The sequence below is a fragment of the Hemicordylus capensis genome, chromosome 7 (genome assembly GCF_027244095.1).
Source record: "Hemicordylus capensis ecotype Gifberg chromosome 7, rHemCap1.1.pri, whole genome shotgun sequence".
NCBI lineage: Eukaryota > Metazoa > Chordata > Lepidosauria > Squamata > Cordylidae > Hemicordylus > Hemicordylus capensis.
Window position 1 is genome coordinate 16269897 of NC_069663.1, and position 17777 is coordinate 16287673.

The 17777-nt window shown below is 44.8% G+C and overlaps 1 protein-coding gene and 1 non-coding gene across 11 annotated transcripts in view; both read right to left on the minus strand.

Moving 5' to 3' along the window:
• The window catches only part of PUM1 (pumilio RNA binding family member 1), a 93529-nt gene that overhangs the window by 33758 nt on the left and 41994 nt on the right, over positions 1-17777 (minus strand). For 5 of the 10 annotated variants that reach the window (XM_053267685.1, XM_053267684.1, XM_053267686.1 and 2 more), the window contains 6 exons: positions 13533-13641; positions 12387-12565; positions 7373-7539; positions 5125-5395; positions 3396-3489; positions 1364-1480 (listed from right to left, as the gene is read on the minus strand). In XM_053267685.1, the coding sequence (XP_053123660.1) occupies positions 1364-1480; positions 3396-3489; positions 5125-5395; positions 7373-7539; positions 12387-12565; positions 13533-13641 (937 nt within the window). The remainder of the gene's footprint in view (positions 1-1363; positions 1481-3395; positions 3490-5124; positions 5396-7372; positions 7540-12386; positions 12566-13532; positions 13642-17777) is intronic. The other 5 variants (XM_053267692.1, XM_053267689.1, XM_053267687.1 and 2 more) reach the window with 2 other exon arrangements.
• On the minus strand, positions 3104-3190 carry LOC128333423 (small nucleolar RNA SNORD103/SNORD85). The gene has a single exon (XR_008310938.1). It is a non-coding gene; the product is annotated as a small nucleolar RNA SNORD103/SNORD85 (small nucleolar RNA).

Here is a 17777-nt window from a genome sequence, read left to right on the forward strand (position 1 = left end):
AGTCATACCAGTGAAAGTGTGGCTTTCACATCCACAGTTTCACTGGTATGACTGGTAATCTTTGGCAATATGTACTCTTGTTACTGAGCCGACCGGGGAGAAAACAGCAGGCAACTGGGGAATCAATAACAAACCGACGTGAGATGAGGTTTATAAAAGTATGTATGGTGTGGAGAAGAACTTCTCACAACAGGGTCATCGCGTGAAACTGGCTGCCAGGAAATTTAAGACCAACAAAGAGAAATACTTTTTCACACTGCACATAATTAACCTACAGAATTCTCTGCCATAGAATGTGGGGATGGTCACTAGCTTGGATGACTGGTGCTTAGGCGCATTCATGGAGGACATTCAGATGGGCTTAGGCACATTCATGGAGGGCAAGTCTCTCAAGGGCTACTACTTTTGATGGCTATAGGCTGCCTCTATAGAGCTATAGAGCCAGGATGCCTGCGAATACCAGTTGAAAAGGAGGAATGACAGGAGAGGGGTCATGTCTGCATCTCATGGTTGTGGGTTTCCCAGAGGCATCTGGTGGGCTGCTGTGGGAAAGGATGCTGGACTAGATAGGTCAAGGGCACGATCCAGCAGGGCTGCTCTTATGTGGCTCCAGGGGCGTAGCAAGGTTGGAGTGGGCCCAGAGACAAGATTTTAAAATGGGCCCCCCACTCATTGAAGCTCAGCTCATGAAGTAAATAAATATTAAATGAGGCTGAATAGTGGTAACAAAAAGCATAGTAAAACACACACACACACACACACACACACACACACACACACACCTATGTGCCACAATAGAACATTATCCTAAATTATTTTTTAAAAGGTTTTGTCAATTGTGGACGATGCAAGTCATTGAATGGTACTAGAGAAAGACATGCTGTTCCGGTAGCTCCAGGTCTTAACACTCACATCAATTTCGGAGGATGAATACAACTGAAGGAAGCCCAGGCGGGTGCGCGGCTGAGGGAGTCAGTCATGTGACTTGCCTCTGGGCCCCCCCCAAGGCAGTGGGCCCCCAGACAAGTGTCTCCCCTTGCCCTATTATAGTTACGCCCCTGTGTGGCTCAATACACAGGGTCACTCCACAGAATGCTTTGGATCCAAATTACCATGAGTGAAAGAAAAAGAAGAGCCAAAAGCACTTTTCTGCAAATGTTTTCAGTGTCCACACAGTGCTGCCACCGTCTCCATGTCCCTAACGACACCATCAAGTACACAAACAGATCCCCACAATTCTCACACAACATTCAGAAGAGTCCTTGGGATCCAACCCAGCTGAAGTTTTTCCTCTGGAACGTTGAAGCCTCTATTCCAGCTGCCTGAAAGCATTTTAAAGCACAGATCTCTGAAAGCATCTTACCTAATGTTGCAGCTGCTGCGAGCCCTGCGGCGTAGGGATCTGTTCCTGGTGGCGCGGCGCTGATGATGTATGGATTGGGCACAAAGGCAGCAGGAGCTAAACCTGCTGAAAACATACCTGTCAGTAAAAACAAACTTGACTAGAACGGCAACCCTAGCGAAACACTTACGCGTATATCTAGCTAAGCACGCGGAATAGTTGGCGATCTAGGATTTGAGTCAGAAAAGCGGGGGAAACCGCATTTAGCAATGGTTTCACCTCCTTCAGTTTTGCAAATTACGATGATTTGGTGTTGAAAAAGCAATATATAAATATTCTTAACACTCAATTCATCAGAGAAAGTGACATAACATTAGGGCTGCAAGGTGCGATTCACCAGTGAAGTTATTAAAAACACTTTTGACTGATTAAGAAGGTGCCTCCAATTAATAGAGTAGCACTTGAAAAAATTATGATTTTTTTAAAAGAAGTGCTTATGACAACTGCAGGTGGCAAGCGCCAATTTAAACAAAGGAGGGAATGCCTCGGAGATGATGCCTGCCATGACTCGTGTGCTTTGCCTAAAAATCAAAGAAAGTAGGATTCTTGCTTTGGAATGATTTTTAGCCATTTGAAATTTAATTGATAGTTCAACATATGATGGAATTGTCCAAGATTGCTTTGGTCGGGTGACTGACAACTTTGACTGACTAAAGTGGTACCCTCAGATTAAATTAGGGGAAGAGGGCTGGTCTTGTGATAATGAGCATGAACTGCCCCTTTGCTAAACAGATTCCATCCTGGTGTGTATTTGGATGGGTGAGCACTGTAAGATATTCCCCATAGGGGGTGGGACCATAGCTCAGTGGGAAAGTGTTTGCTTGCATGCAGAAGGTCCCAGGTTCACTTCCCTGGAGGGCTACTGACAATCAATGTAGACAATACTGAGCGAGTGAAATATTATGCCTGATGAGTGAAAAATAGTCCTGATGAGCCATATACCAACACAACTTGACAAGTAAAAGATATTGTCTGGCTGATATACTCAGCCAAAATTTCTTCACCCCTGGGCATAGCCACCATTGGAGAAGGGGGGGACAAATGTCCCTGGGCTGCCAGGATTGCACCCCCTTGGCCCTCCAGGTGTCCTACTGCCACACCCCACTGATGAACAAAGCACCCTCTGGCTGGAAGTGGCAGGCGCAGTCCCTCTCTCTCCTTCCTAGCCTAGTGAACAACGCACCAGCTGGGTGCTGGCTTTCTCTTCTTTGCTCCAAGTGGGGGAGAGAAAGCAAACAAACAGCCAGCACTTTGTTTGCCAAGCTGGGAAGGAGCAGGAGAGGGCTCACATAGACGCTTGCAGGTGGTGGCCACAACCTCTGCATCTGACATCGACACAGAAGGCGTGGCCTATGTGTCGGGGGAGGCAGGGACCCAAATGGCAGCCTGTCCCCAGTCTACCAGCAAGCTCTCTATGCCCTGGCTTCTACTAAATATCCTTGACCAATTAAGCAGATGTGGTGCCTTCCCCTTACATTTCAATTTTTCTAAAGTTAGGGGGAAGGGTTGCCAAGCAGAGAACTTGGGGGGCGGGGGGGATGTAGGATATTTAAACCACTTTTGTTGGGAGTACCAACAAGAAGGCAAGGGAAAAATGGGCAGCACTGAACCATCACCAGGTACACCTATTCAAGGAAGGCGGCAACATTACAAGCACACCTTTGGTAAACTATTTCAAAATGGCGAGCCACCCAATTCATGCCCAGCTCAGAGCTAGTGAGTACTTACAAAAAGCTCTCATTATCGAACCATGTTCTCAGTGAGGGCAAGAGCATCATCACTGCTAGACATGGGTGGGCGACAAGGATGAAAAAGAAGCACCTGCCAGAGCTACACACAAGAAAACTTTGGGCATTTCTACCTGCCTCGGCCCCAACATTCTGGGATCGCGCCATCCTCTTAAAGCAAGCAAAGGTGGTCTTCGTGGCTGCCGGGGGAGATGCTGAAATCAAAGAGGTCAAAAGCGCTCCTGGGGAGACATGGAAGGACTTACCTATGTGAGGCTGGTGGGCGGCTGCCAGTGCATATTGCTGTTGCTGGGCTGCTGTCAGCTGCTGGACAGCAAGTGCATTCGGTCTTTGGAACAACTGGGAAGTGGAAAGAAAATGGGTGCTCGGTTATCGCTTTCTAAAAATCCTCATTAGTAGCAGGGCAGGTAGCGTACTTACTACTATCATTTGTATACAGCTTTTCAATGAAAACGTTCTCAAAGTGGTTTTACATAGAAAAACAACAACAAGGAGATGGTTTCCTGTCCCCCAAAGGACTCACAGTTTAAAAAGAAACCTACAGAAGACACCAGCCACTGGAAGGTGCAGTGCTGGGGCTGAATAGAGCCAGTTTGTTTAAATAAATAAAATTGTTGAGTTTAGAGTTGAGTTTAGAGTTCAGCTTAGAGATATTTGTGCACTGCCCCAAACACACATTTCTGGGTGGTTCACAACAAACCCAATATTCGCTTCAACAAACCCAATTATTCTCTTAAATAGAAGAGAATCGCCACTTCAAAAAGATGCCTCTTTTCTTAGTTAGCAAATTAGTAACAAGCCTATTAATCTTGGCCAGAATGTGCACTGCCATTGTGAACGCGCCATTTCTGCCGATTTGGGTACAGATAAATTTGGACAATAGCACTGCTGACTTCAGTTGCTTACTACAGAACAGCCAAGGAAGAAATTTCATTAGGCAAATTAATGGAACATATATTTTATTTGAAAATCACTGGAGCATTGATTATTATTATTATTACATTTATATCCCGCTCTTCCTCCAAGGAGCCCAGAGCAGTGTACTACATACTTGAGTTTCTCTTTCACAACAACCCTGTGAAGTAGGTTAGGCTGAGAGAGAAGTGACTGGCCCAGAGTCACCCAGCTAGTTTCATGGCTGAATGGGGGTTTGAACTCGGGTCTCCCCGGTCCTAGTCCAGCGCTCTAACCACTACACCACGCTGGCTCATTTTTATGGTAACGTTGGGCCACATAGAGTGGGTTACAGCCAAAGAAATAAATCCTGAAGCCAATGAAATTCATGAGACTTTAGCCAAGACAAATTTTGCTAGTTTCAATGGTGAACATAAGAACAGCCCTGCTGGATTAGGCTCAAGGCCTATCTAGTCCAGCGTCCCATTTCCCACAATAGCTCAACAGATGCCTCTGAGAAGCCCACCAGCAAGAGATGAGGGCCTGCTCTCTCTCTCCTGTTGTTGCTCCCCTGCAACTGGTATTTAGAGACATCTTGCATCTGAGGCTGGAGATGGTCTATAGTCATCAGACTAGTAGCCACTGATACACCTGTCCTCCAAGAATTTGTCTAACTAAGGTGATTAGTTAAGAGTCACTTTCTTTGAATACAAATGAATTTTCCTAAGGAGCTAGCTAGGCATACAAGACCCATCTCGTGCCATGGAAATCTGTTGCACACTTATCTAGGAGTAAGCCCCATTCAGCACAGTAGGACTTACTTCTGAGTTGTCATGTATAGCGTTGTAGAGGTGATTCTCTTGTATTTAGCAGGGGGAGATCAACTGTCCCTATCCAACCCCAGCACCACATTCCTTCAGTGTTGGTTGTTGGTGTCTACCTTATCTTCCCTTTTAGACTGCGGGTGAGCCTTCTTATTTATTTTTCTGTGTAAAGCACTTTGAGAATGGGTTTATGCATGCAAACCCACGTCCATCAGGAGTGGAAAAGAAAAGAGATCCATTAAAATGTGGGATCTACCTGTTGTTGAGAATTGTAGTCAAACAGTCCCACAGTCGCTGCAGCTGAATCCACAGGCACCTGAGTGCCAGAGTAGTCAAACTGAAGGGGCTCCATGCCAACATGCTCCATGGGATCCAGTGGAACACTCTGAGACTCTATGTTGGAGAAATCCTCCACAGGCTTGGCACCATTAGTACTAGCTAGCTGGGCTAAGCCCTCAGATCCATTCTGGTTTGGCCCTAAAAGATCCACATCGTTTGCAGAGTTCTGGCAGTTACCAGGTGTCCGGCTGAATGGAAAGAAAAACCACCACAAGTACATAACTGCTCAGAGAGAAATCTGCAAAGACGCATTGTTACTCACAGCACCAGCACAATTTTAAACGGCATTTAAATAATCTTGGGACACTGTAGCCAGTTTTGCTAGTTACAGTCTCTTCTAACACACCTACTTCACTAATACCTTTCACAGGAGAAAGGAGAGGAGAGCTGGTCTTGTGGTAGCAAGCATGACTTGTCCCCATAGCTAAGCAGGGTCTGCCCTGGATGCATATGAATGGGAGACTTGATGTGTGAGCACTGCAAGATATTCCCCTCAGGGGATGAAGCCACTCTGGGAAGAGCAGAAGGTTTCAAGTTCCCTCCCTAGCATCTCCAAGATAGGGCTGAGAGAGATTCCTGCCTGCAACCTTGGAGAAGCCGCTGCCAGTCTGTGAAGACAATACTGAGCTAGATAGACCAAGGGCCTGACTCAGTATATGGCAGTTCCCTATGTTCCTACAAGTTTGGGCTGCATTCAAAATAAACCACCTTAATACTTGCTGCGGCCCTGCTCAAATAAATACTGGATCTACCCGAATAGAAAGCCACTCCGAATTTAAGACTACCCCCTTAAAAACACGGGTTGAATACAATATACACTGGTGTTTACTTGAAAGGAACAGGACTCTGAATTTAAGATGAGTCCTTCCAATTCTAACATCAAAGAACTTGGGGAAAACCTAGTCTAGGATTCAAGTAGATACAGTAGCAGTCACATTATCTAAATGTACACTACATAAGAACAGCCCTGCTGGATCAGGCCCACGGCCTATCTAGTCCAGCATCTTGTTTCACATAGTGACCCATCAGATGCCTCTGAGGAGCCCAGAGGCAAGAGATGAGGGCATGCCCTCTCTCCTACTGTTGCTCCCCCTGAAACTGGTATTGAGAGGCATCATGCCTCTAAGGTTGGAGGTGGCCCACAGCCACCAGACTAGTAGCCATTGATAGACCTGCCTCTGTGAATTTGTCTAAGCCCCTTTTAAAGCCAACCAAGTGGGATGTAGTGGTGGCCATCACTACTCCCATGGCAAAGAATTCCATAGATTAATTATGCGCTGTGTGAAAAAGCACTTCCTCTTGTCCGTCCTAAATTTCCCAACCTTCAGTTTCATGGGGTGACCCATAGTTCTAGTGTGGTGAGAGAGGGAGGAAAATTTCTCTCTCTCCACTCCATGCAAATTTTTTTACACCTTGATCATGTCTCCCCTTAGTTGCCTCTTTTCCAAGGTAAGAGCCCCAGTTGCTGTAGCCTTGCCTCGTGCTCCAGGCCTCTGTAGTTGTTCAGTACAAGTACAGTACAGTACCAACTGCATTCCTCCCAGGACTGCCTCTCTTTATTCATCCTTCTGGTCCCCTCTTCTGCCAATTACAAATGGACTCCTACAGCAATACACCAACATGCCCCAAGCACTAATCTGCAGTGTCTTCTGTGAGTAAGAGAAATGGTCATTGGATTTAATTTGGTATCTTAGGAATATGGGACCAATAGGTGGGTCCCATAAGAAAGGGACCCACCTATTTTCATGTCTCTTAACCAAGATCTCATGATTAACTTGGATCCAACAAATCATGAGTAGAATTCTGCTCCCAGAGTTGGGCTTTCCCACCCCCTTCTGAGGTCTCTTGAGAACAGCATCGATTGTGGCACGGGGGGCTGCAGCTGGAGAAGAAAGTAAGCAGGAATCATGAGCGCACACACCCCCTTGCCCAGGGTAGATGTGTCTTCCAGTTGCACAATGGTCTCTTTGGATCCAAGCCTTCATTGCCACTCCTGATCTGCAAGTGAAACCCAGCTTACCCCTTACTGCTACACCGACTTGAAAAATCCAGTTCAAGTAGTTTGGCAACAGTGAGTCACAAGGCCCCTTTGAATTGTTCAAAAGCCTCTGGCTTGGCATAAAGTGTTTTTTAAAAAGCAAGCTGCCCTATAGGAACATACGTACCTAAAATCTTTTGCATCTGCGTCAATTCCATTTTGTACAGGCAAGCCATTGGCCTTGTCCATTACGTCCCCCTCTTCCTTCAAGTCACCTAATTTATCACCATCAAATGTGCCCTTATTTTTCTTATCGCTTTTATCGTTGTCGTCACTCTCCGCATCCCTTGGCCCCTGCATAAAATATAGTGGTTTGCAAGTCTTACATGGCAAAGAAAGAAAAAGAAAAATCTTCAATTCATCATGCCAAAATGATGCAAATTTAAGGGATAAAACACCACCCTACAGAATCAAGACACTTAGGAGCATAGGAAACTGCCATATAGTGAGTCAGACCATATGCTGAGTCCATCTAGCTCAGTATTGTCTACACAGACTGGCAGGGGCTTCTCCAAGGTTGAAGGCCGGAATCTCTCTCAATCCCATCTTGGAGATGCTGCCAGGGAGGAAACTTGGAACCTTCTGCTCTTTCCAGAGCGCTTCCATCCCCCAAGGGGGATATCTTACAGTGCTCACACATCAAGTCTCCCATTCATATGCAACCAGGGTGGACCCTGCTTAGCTAAAGAGACAAGTCATGCTTGCTACCATAAGACCTATTTCTACAGCTAGAATGTGAGATCAGTGTAAATAGCATGCCACCACCCATCCATCCATCATCTTCCCAGATGGTCTAAAGTTTCCTCAAGCTCTAAATGTTTAGTGAGTTCCAGTAGAATCACTCACCTCCTTAATCAAATTATGTACATTGTGAACCTTCGAAATGTTAGACTGTAAACAAAGATCATTTACTACGAGCAAGTGCACTAGTCAGGCTCACTACAATGCTAACTTTTCAGTTTAAGTATATTTTGAACCGTGGAGAGAGAGAAAGGGGGTTGGAGAGGAGAGCTGGACTTGTGGTAGCAAGCATGGATTATCCCCTTTGCTAAGCAGAGTCCACTCTGATATGCATCTGAGTGTGAGTGCACACGTGTGCACGTGCACTCGCTGTAAGATATTCCCTGTAGGGGATGGGGCCTCTCTAGGAAGAGCAACTGCCTGCTTGCATGCAGGTGGTTTTAGGTTCCCCCCATGGCATCTCCAGGTAAGGGTGGGAGAGGCTCCTGCCTGTACCCTTGGATAAGCCACTGCCAGTCTGTGTAGACAAATACTGAGCTAGATGGACTAATGGGAGCCAGCGTAGTGTAGTGGTTAGAGTGCTGGACTAGGACTGGGGAGACCTGAGTTCAAATCCCCATTCAGCCATGAGACATGCTGGGTGACTCTGGGCCAGTCACTTCTCTCTCAGGCTAACCTACTTCACAGGGTTGTTGTGAGGAGAAACTCATGTAGTACACTGCTCTGGGCTCCTTGGAGGAAGAGCGGGATTGAAATGAAATGAAATGAAATGAATAAATAAATAAGGGAAGTTCGTTCTGACTCGGTATAAAGCAGCTTCCTATGTTCCTGGCGAGAGAGAGCCACATCACACACTTACTAGACTACTACATATGTAGATATCCCAAGTGGAACCAAACAGTTTTCTGTATAGCAAGCACAGAAAGAACCCTCCTCTTTTGCCCACGGAGACTCAATCTCCCCCTCCCTCCCCGCTCTCTCTGTGTATATGTATGTATCAAACTGCTTCAGCAAAAACAGAAAGCAACCAGAACTAGTAACCCCTGCTGAGGCACCTTTTAAAGTGGCAATTCTCTTACTTGTTTTGTTTTGTATTGTTTTGTTTATTTATTTAGTTAGTTAGTTAGTTAGTGAGTTAGAGATTTGATATACCGCCCAATCCACAGACTCAAGGCAATGCAGAGGGGGGGAGAGAGAGAGAGAGAGAGAGAGAGAGAGAGAGAGAGAGAGAGAGAGAGAGAGAGAGAGATTTGAAGGTCAAATGCCTGGCGAAAAAGAAATGTCTTCAATCAGATCTTAAAGGCTGAAAGGGAGGAGGCAGACCGAATCTGGGGGGGAAAGAGAATTCCAAAGTGAAGGGGCGGCTACAGAGAAAGTCCTTCCATGGGCCCTAATATTACAGACCTCTCTGAGACCAGGGATTGAAAGAAGGGCAACCTGAGAAGATCTCACAGGATGGGACGGAACTGGCCGGGAGAGGCGGTCTTATATTTAACAGGGGGAAAGCAATTGTCCCTGTCCAACCCCAACACAGCATCCCATAGTGAGAGGAGACCTGGTCTTATGGTTGCAAGCATGACTTGTTTAGCTAACCAGGGTCCACCTTGGTTGCATATGAATGGGAGACTAGAAGTGTGAGCACTGTAAGATATTCCCCTCAGGGGATGGAGCCGCTCTGGGAAGAGCAGAAGGTTCCAAGTTCCCTCCCTGGCAGCATCTCCAAGAGAGGACTGAGAGAGATTCCTGCCTGCAACCTTGGAGAAGCCGCTGCCAGTCTGTGTAGACAATACTGAGCTAGACAGACCAATGGTCTGACTTGCTATATGGCAGCTTCCTATGTTTAGTGGCTATTGCTGGTGTCTATCTTATATTTGTTAGATTGGGATAGGGAACCATCTTTGTTTATTATTTATTTTTCTACGTAAACTGCTCTGGGAACTTTTGTTGAAAAGCGGTATATAAATAGTAGCAGTGCAATATAGTGTGTTTGTGTGCGCTCTCGCTCATGTATACATTGCTCATCTATGAAACGATAGCTTGCCCTATAAAAAAAGGTATCCAGTAGCTCTCTTCCCAAACCAGAATGTGATCCTGATGTTACAAATCTAGGAAACAGAGGAGAACACCCATGGGCAAGGGAGGAGAGCACCCACAGCATCTTCTGGAGCCTCCAAACAATGGTTCAGAAGATCACATTTTTAGCATCTGAACTGGACTTCTGCCAGACTGGGAAACTTGTTTCTTCTAGTGCATAGCTAAGAAAGAAAGTAATTTACTGTGCTTGGTTTGCAAACAATGCTTGTGAAGTGACTGGATGGCACTCAACTAAAATCAGTCTGGAATTGCATCTTTACTCTCTTCCTCAGCTGACAAGGCTCCCAGAGCGGCTTACATAAAATCAATAAAAACAATGAAGATCTCTCTCATCTGTTTAACTGTGCTTTATCCTAGGTTAAAGGAGGATCTATTTTCCCTCTGTGTTGGACAGAATTATCTGACTGTTCTCCATGTTACTACTTATTTACTTAATGGGCACCCAATGCTGACATAGCTAGTGGCCTCATTCACATTAACGTCATCAAGAACTATATTTGCAGCTGATTCAAGGGAACATTTATATCCACCCCACCCCACCACAAGTCTTTTACTATATGTATTTTCCTGTTGTTTTTTATCTAGCGTACTGCATATAGTGTGCAACGTGCAGTACTGATTTAGATGTCCACATTATGGAACTTGGTCCAGCATTAAAAGTACACTGCTTTTAGGTGTTAGGCGGTGTTAAATAAAATAAAATAGGTGTTAAATAAAATAAAATAAGTGTTAAATAAAACAAAACAAAATAAAACCTTATTAATTAAAAGAACTACCAACAATACATGCAAGTTGTAATCAAGGTTGCAAATAATCAAGCTAAAGAACTTTACATTATGCGTAAAGAAATATGATAGATACAGTATAGTTATAGACACTGTTCCCTCTAACAAGGATTCCCAGATGTTGTTGAGTACAACTCCCATAATTCCCAAACAAAAGCCATTGCAGCTGGGGATGCTGGGAGCCATAGTCAACAACATCGGGGAATCCCTGTTAGAACACTGGTCATAGACCAGCACATTAAAAAAAAAATCACAAAGAAAATATATCATGGAAATATTGAATTGTTCGATCTGTATGAATTATGACGACTGAGAAAAACAGCAGAATCTCTCTTATATTTTTATATCTATATACATATGAAAATATTGCACAGTTCTAAAAATATTTATTAGGCAGTTTTGTTCATTTGCATAATCTATTCTCATTTTGCCAGTCATAGAGAGGTTTAAGGAGCTTGCAGAAACCCCTCCTCTGGCCATCTCTTTGGCTTTCACGGTGTCCACAGGCATTCCACACAGACTTTCAAACATACCTCTTCAGCCATAAGGGCTAGAAAGCTGCTATTTTAAAAACTAAAAGTGAAAGCCAAGGTCCTCAGGACACTGAATTCTGATTCCAACACCCGACTCTGCTTCTTCTGCATTCCCGAGGAACTGTGGTGCACACACAGCCTTGACTTGAATGAGGTCAACACTATAGCCCTGTTCAGGAGTTCAAAGACAATGCCGTTAAACACGAAAACAGGGCTGGAAGCAGGTGGGAAGTCCCACCCCCAGCCCAACACTCACTCTCTTCACGCTTAGAGCAGAGTTTGCAGAGACAAATGCTATAAGAGAGCCAGCATGGTGTAGTGGTTGGAGTGCTGGACTAGGACCGGGGAGACCTGAGTTCAAATCCCCATTCCGCCATGACACTTGCTGGGTGACTCTGGGCTAGTCACTTCTCTCTCAGCCTAACCTACTTCACACGGTTGTTGTGAGGAGGAACTTAAATTTGTAGTACACAGTTCTGGGCTCCTTGGAGGAAAAGCGGGATATAAAATGTAAGTAACAACCACCACCACCACCATGTCTGTGTCCATGATAGGGAGACTAGGCGCACCAATCACAGAAATGGAGGCAGACACAGTTACAGCATTTGTCTCTTCAGAAAGCTACTGCTCTAAGCTTGAAGAGCAGACTGGGAGAGTGAGTGACGGGCTGGGGAGCGGGGCTAGGGGTGGGACTTCCCACCCGCTTCGAGCCCTGTACGTGTGTTCAATGGCGTTCTCTCTGAAAGTCCAAACAAGCCATTTGCCAATGTATAAAACAAACTGATTACAAGGGAGCCGGATACACCCACAAATGAAAGACTCCCCTATTCTCCTATGTATGGATCCTCTCTGTATTCCCATTGGCTTTCTGGAATTAAGAAGCTCGTGCTTTTTCTCAGGCTTAAATATAGTCAGATGCATTAGACATATCCAGAACAGACATCATGATTTAGAGGCAGAGATGCTGGATATCACCAGGGACACTTACAAATCCTCCTTTTCTGAGACAGGAGTCTCCAGGAGATGAGCTTAACACGTACTCCACCATGCTGACTCCAAGTCCGCCGCTTTCTGATCGGGGGGACAGCACCGAATTCACCTCATTATTCACATGAAAACCCTGACCAGGTCTTCTCTGAACCATGATTGGCTGGGAAACAGAATGATCTGTAACAAAAACACAATGATTCTCTAAGCAGTCCAAGTCATTGCACCTACATCACAGAGAGCATAATTTATGGAATCACAAACTAGGGTGAAGGCCACTACCAGATTAAATAAACTCACAGAGAAGAGTTGTCCATCAGCAGCTAATAGCCATTCTAGCTAAACTATTAACACAGGGCAGCTCAACTTTGGCCCTCCTGCCGATGCTGGCCTACAATACCCATATTCCCTGGCTATTGGCCACTGTGGCTAAGGATTATGGGAGTTGTAGTCCAAAAACAGCTGGGGAGGGGGCCTAAGTTGAGCAGGTCTACTGTAACTCCAGGTTTAGAGACAATACAGTGCTGAATACCAGTTGCTGGTGGACGAGGGGGCAAGGCAAGAATGAAGCAAGCAATGGCCTCCATGCCCCGCTTGTGGGCTTCCCAGCAGCCACAGCATAAAACTGGATGCTGTACTAGATAGACCTTCAGTCTGCTCCAGTATGGCTGTTCTTATGGGATGCAAGAAACCATCAGCAAAACTGGGGCTCACCCAGGTTTCTCCATAATAGCTCAACTCCTGCTCCCTCCTCCAACACGGCCAAAAAGAATTCAGGAGGAGAGGGGGCAGATAGCCATCTACTGCCATGATGGGTGGTGCATCCAGTTGCTTAGTGCTGCTTTTAAGCACCAGTAGTCCTTTTAGGCAGAAGTGAGATAAAGCTCTACATATATAAACCAACTTGGCTACATCCAGCTCTGACCCTACCCAACCACTCACCTCAGTGTAGACCTGAATAAGACAATATCTTATATACCCAGCAAATTTCTAACTTTAGAACTATTTTGGTATATTCTCCCTCTCTTTGCTAAATGCTTCTATTCAGATGAACATTAATATTATGATGGGCTGTGAGGAAGAGAGGGTTCAAGGTAAGACAGACAAGGGATGGAAAGCTTGCCCCAACTGATTCAATTTGAAGTACCTGATGTTCCCCAAGCGCTGTCTCTCCACTGATCGCCCAAAAATATTCCTTTTGGTCCATCTTTGTTCGAATCATCAGACTCCCAAAACTTTTTACCTGGCAAAAGTTGCTGTAAAACAAGAAATAGATATTATAGGTACATAGGTAGTTACATCACACTGGATCAGACCACTGGTCTAACACTCAATGTTGTCGACACTGACGGGGAGCAGCTCCCCAGGGTTTCAGACAGGAGTCTATCCCAGCCCTCCCTGGAGATGCTGGGAGGGACTGAACCTGGGATCTTCTGCCTACAAAGCAGATGCTCTACCACTGAGCTACGGCCAAATTCCTATACACTGCCCACCCCACAAGAGTTGGCACATAGGGCACATCAAAGCAATAGAACACTTAGGAACATAGGAAGCTGCCTTATATCAAGCCAGACCACTGGTCCATCTAGCTCTACAGAGACTGGCAGTGGCCTCTCCAAGGTTTATCTCCACTCTATCTGGAGATGCCAGGGAGGAAACTTGAAACCGCCCTTCCCAGAGCAGCCCCATCCCCTAAAGGGGGTATCTTACAGTGCTCTGGAAACACTGGGAGCCAGTATGAGGTGGGAGCCGAGAGCCAAAACCTAGCATTTGGAGAAAAGATGTGGAGCAAGGGGACAGAAAGAGAGTGAAGGCTGAAGCAAAATATGTTGTAGGGTAAGGGCAGAAAGGCAAGGACTCGATTTCTCTCTCCAACATACACACACACACACACACACGCAATCAACTAATTCAAGAATACAGTGCACATTAGCTGGAAAGCAAATACTTTATGCTTATAGTATACACTACACACATCTAAGTTTCTCAGCATACTAATATTTCTGTAATTCCCCTTGGGTCTATATCTAGACTCTGAGCCTCTCTGTGAGCCTTTCGTCTGTTGTAAAGTGTCATGTATATAAATGGCATTATATAACTGCCCGAGTTGCATAATTGTAAATAAAATAAAATTAAAATTAAAATAAATATCAACCTATTTAACTCGCAGTGAATCACAAGACTATAAATGTGTGTGCATGTGCACATACAGTGAAGGACCACATAAAACAGTGTCCAAATCAACATTTTCTAGTTTAATGGCAAAGTTCAACAGCCTGCATGCATGCCCCAGCTTGACTCCGAAACTGATTTCTCAGCAGCAGCCTATGCTGGACAGTCAGTCCAGGTGGGAGGATTTCTTACTGAGAACCACAGCTATGGCAAAACAGTGGAAGGACATGCCACACTGTAATACAAACTAAGTCCTGAGTGATTACATAGCAACACAGGAACATCACAAAACAAGTCTTGTGCACCTTCCGACTAGTGATTCCTTACACAAACCTAGCTGTTGAACTCTGCAGCTAATGCAGACAAAGCAAAATTCTCGATTATATTTTTAGGATGTGGATATTTTCCATTCAATAAATGCAGATTTATATGAAGATGTGCTTGTATGTTCCTCAGGATTATCTCTCTCACACACACACGGAATAGATCCCATCAATAATGAACCCTCTGGTTCTAAGTTGCTCAGTAGCCTAAATTGCCAAAAAATCTAGGACCAACAAAAGGAAGGACTTTTTCACATAATGCATAACCAACCTATGGAATTCTCTGCCACAAGACAACCAACAGCCTGGATGGCTTTAAGAGGGATTTAGATAAATTCATGGAGGACAAGTCTATAAATGTCTGAGGGCTACAGGCCACCTCCAGCCTCAGAGGCAAGACCCCCCTAAATACCAGTTGCAGAGGAGTAGCAGTAGGAGAGAGGGCATGCCCTCCACTCTTGCCTGTGGGCTTCTCAGAGGCATCTGGTGGGCCACTGTGCGAAACAGGATGCTGAACTAGATGGGCCTTGGGCCTGATCCAACAAGGTTTTTCTTATGTTCACTGTAAGATATTCCCTTCAGGGGATGGAGCTGCTCTGGGAAAAGCAGAAGGTTTCAAGTTCCCTCCCTGGCAGCATCTCCAAGAGAGGGCTGAGAGAGATGCCTGCCTGCAACCTTGGAGAAGCTGCTGCCAGTCTGTGTAGGCAATACTGAGCTAGATAGACCAATGGTCTGACTCCGTATAGGGCAGCTTCCTATGTTAATCCATCTCATTGATTTCAATGCTGTTTAGTCATAACTGACCTTTTTACACACAACCAAATGAATTCCTTGGTTCTCAGGGTTCAGAATGATCAATATATCTATACATCTTGTTCCAGATGTCCCAGAGCTCGAGAGCTTCAAGAATCTCTTTCATGTTGGAGCGCATGGAGACTGCCAGCCTCAATGTCCTGGTATGTTTCCATTCCTCTTTCACTACTGCATTACGAGTCTACCTCCCACACACTCATATTAATCAGAATTGCCTTTATTCATTATTATTGTTGTTCAAGATTTAGAAAGGGCAGAAAGCAAGGCTTCACTTATTCTGCCTGCTGCATGCCAAATTGAATCAAAGTTATTTAGGTTTCTGATAAGACGGGTCCTCCAGTTCTTCCTGGGTTATGGAGTGTTTGAATAGAATGTATTGTTACCATGGCATACTGAGGCCAAGAGTTTAAATGAATTACATTGTCAAGAGTACTCTCTTCTCCTTATCTAATATCTAGTAATTTGCTAATACCTTTTCCAAGCGAGGAGACAGGATGTTCGCCAAGTCTTTCTTCCATCTAGAAAGCTATCTGCCCAAGTCCTAGATCTGATGCTGCTGTTCTCAGGTTTTTACTATACTTACTGCCTGATGTATGTATGGTGTTTTAGGGAAAGGATTGTTTATCTGGTGTTTTAATTGATATGTTGCAAGATAACCTTTTAAAAAATTAAACGGCATGACAAAACTTTGTCTGATAGCACATTCAGATGTAAGAAAAAAATCGTCCATTTTACACATCAGCCATCACGGCCTCAGCAAGGGAGTGTGAGCAAGATTTAAAGCTGCTGTTCCTAGTTTCCTCATTTCATGCAAACTCAGAAAACTAATTTGTACAAACTACAGCAAATTAAAAAGCCAAGATATCAACTAAGATTAGATCCTGGTTTGATATCCTGGCTTGTTAACAACTGTGGTTTGTACAAGCCATTGCTTACTGAGTCTGGGTCAAATGGGGAAATGCAGTGTGTATCCAACTGTGAAAGGAAGTTTTCAATCTCCTCTCCAAGTACACAAAGAGAAAGGAAGAGTTCATGAGGCAGAGGTTCATTCTCTTAACAAACCATGGTTTACTGTTATGCTTGAATGTGGCCAGAAAGCTGGGCGTGGGGGGGGGGGGGTCTCTTCCAAAAGCTCCATAACCTAGCTGTTTCTTAAACCAAATTCTAAGTGTATAAGTGTAAGCCTGTTCTTGGGCCAGAGCTGCTCAACTTTGACCTTCCAGATGTTTTTGGACTACAACTCCCATAATCCCTAGCCACAACAGTCAATAGCCGGGGATTCTGGGGACTGTAGACCAACATCTGCAGGTAGGCCAGAATTGAGCAGCCCTGACTTGGACTAAGCAACGAGAGGTGGCAGCTCAGATGACTGACCCTCTGCACATTGAAACCTAGCATGTCCAGGTGAAAACTAGGCTAGAAGCCTTTCCCCAATATCCTATTTTTGTTTAAATGGGCAGAGAAGCTTTTTGGAGGAGGAGCACGCAATCATTCAAGCCTCCACTTGCAGGCAGAAGTGATACAACCCAGGCACAGGTTTACTACTTCACCGGGAAACTGTGTCTTAGTTACAGGATTCTTAATGGACTCGAGGAGAAGTCTCTGCGGGTGCCACCATCACTTCTCCACTTTTTTCTCAATTGGAATGTTTTTAGTTGCCTCCCTGCTCTTAAGGCTTTTTCAGAATTGTCAAAATCAAAAGCTGCTCTCAACAGGTGACTGCACTTTTAGCTAGGGTATTCAAAAGCCCTTGGAATCGCCATATAACATGGAGCAATTATTGACTTCATCTGCACCTAGATACCAAGTTTGATTATTTTCACTAACTACTGAGTGTTGTCTAATATTTGAAGGGGAAACTGCCTGTAACAAATACCTGTTCTGTATAACATGTTCCTTGTGAGTGTTGCAATATGCCCTACCCACATTAATTCTTTCATGTCTTCCATTACCTATTTGTGAAAGGAAGTGTAATTCCGTTCCACCACACAACTTACGTTTGGGGAAAACACCTAGAAATTTCAGGAGGCACGACTACCAATGTATAAAGGTAGCTTTTCCACAGATTTCTGCTCAACATGTCC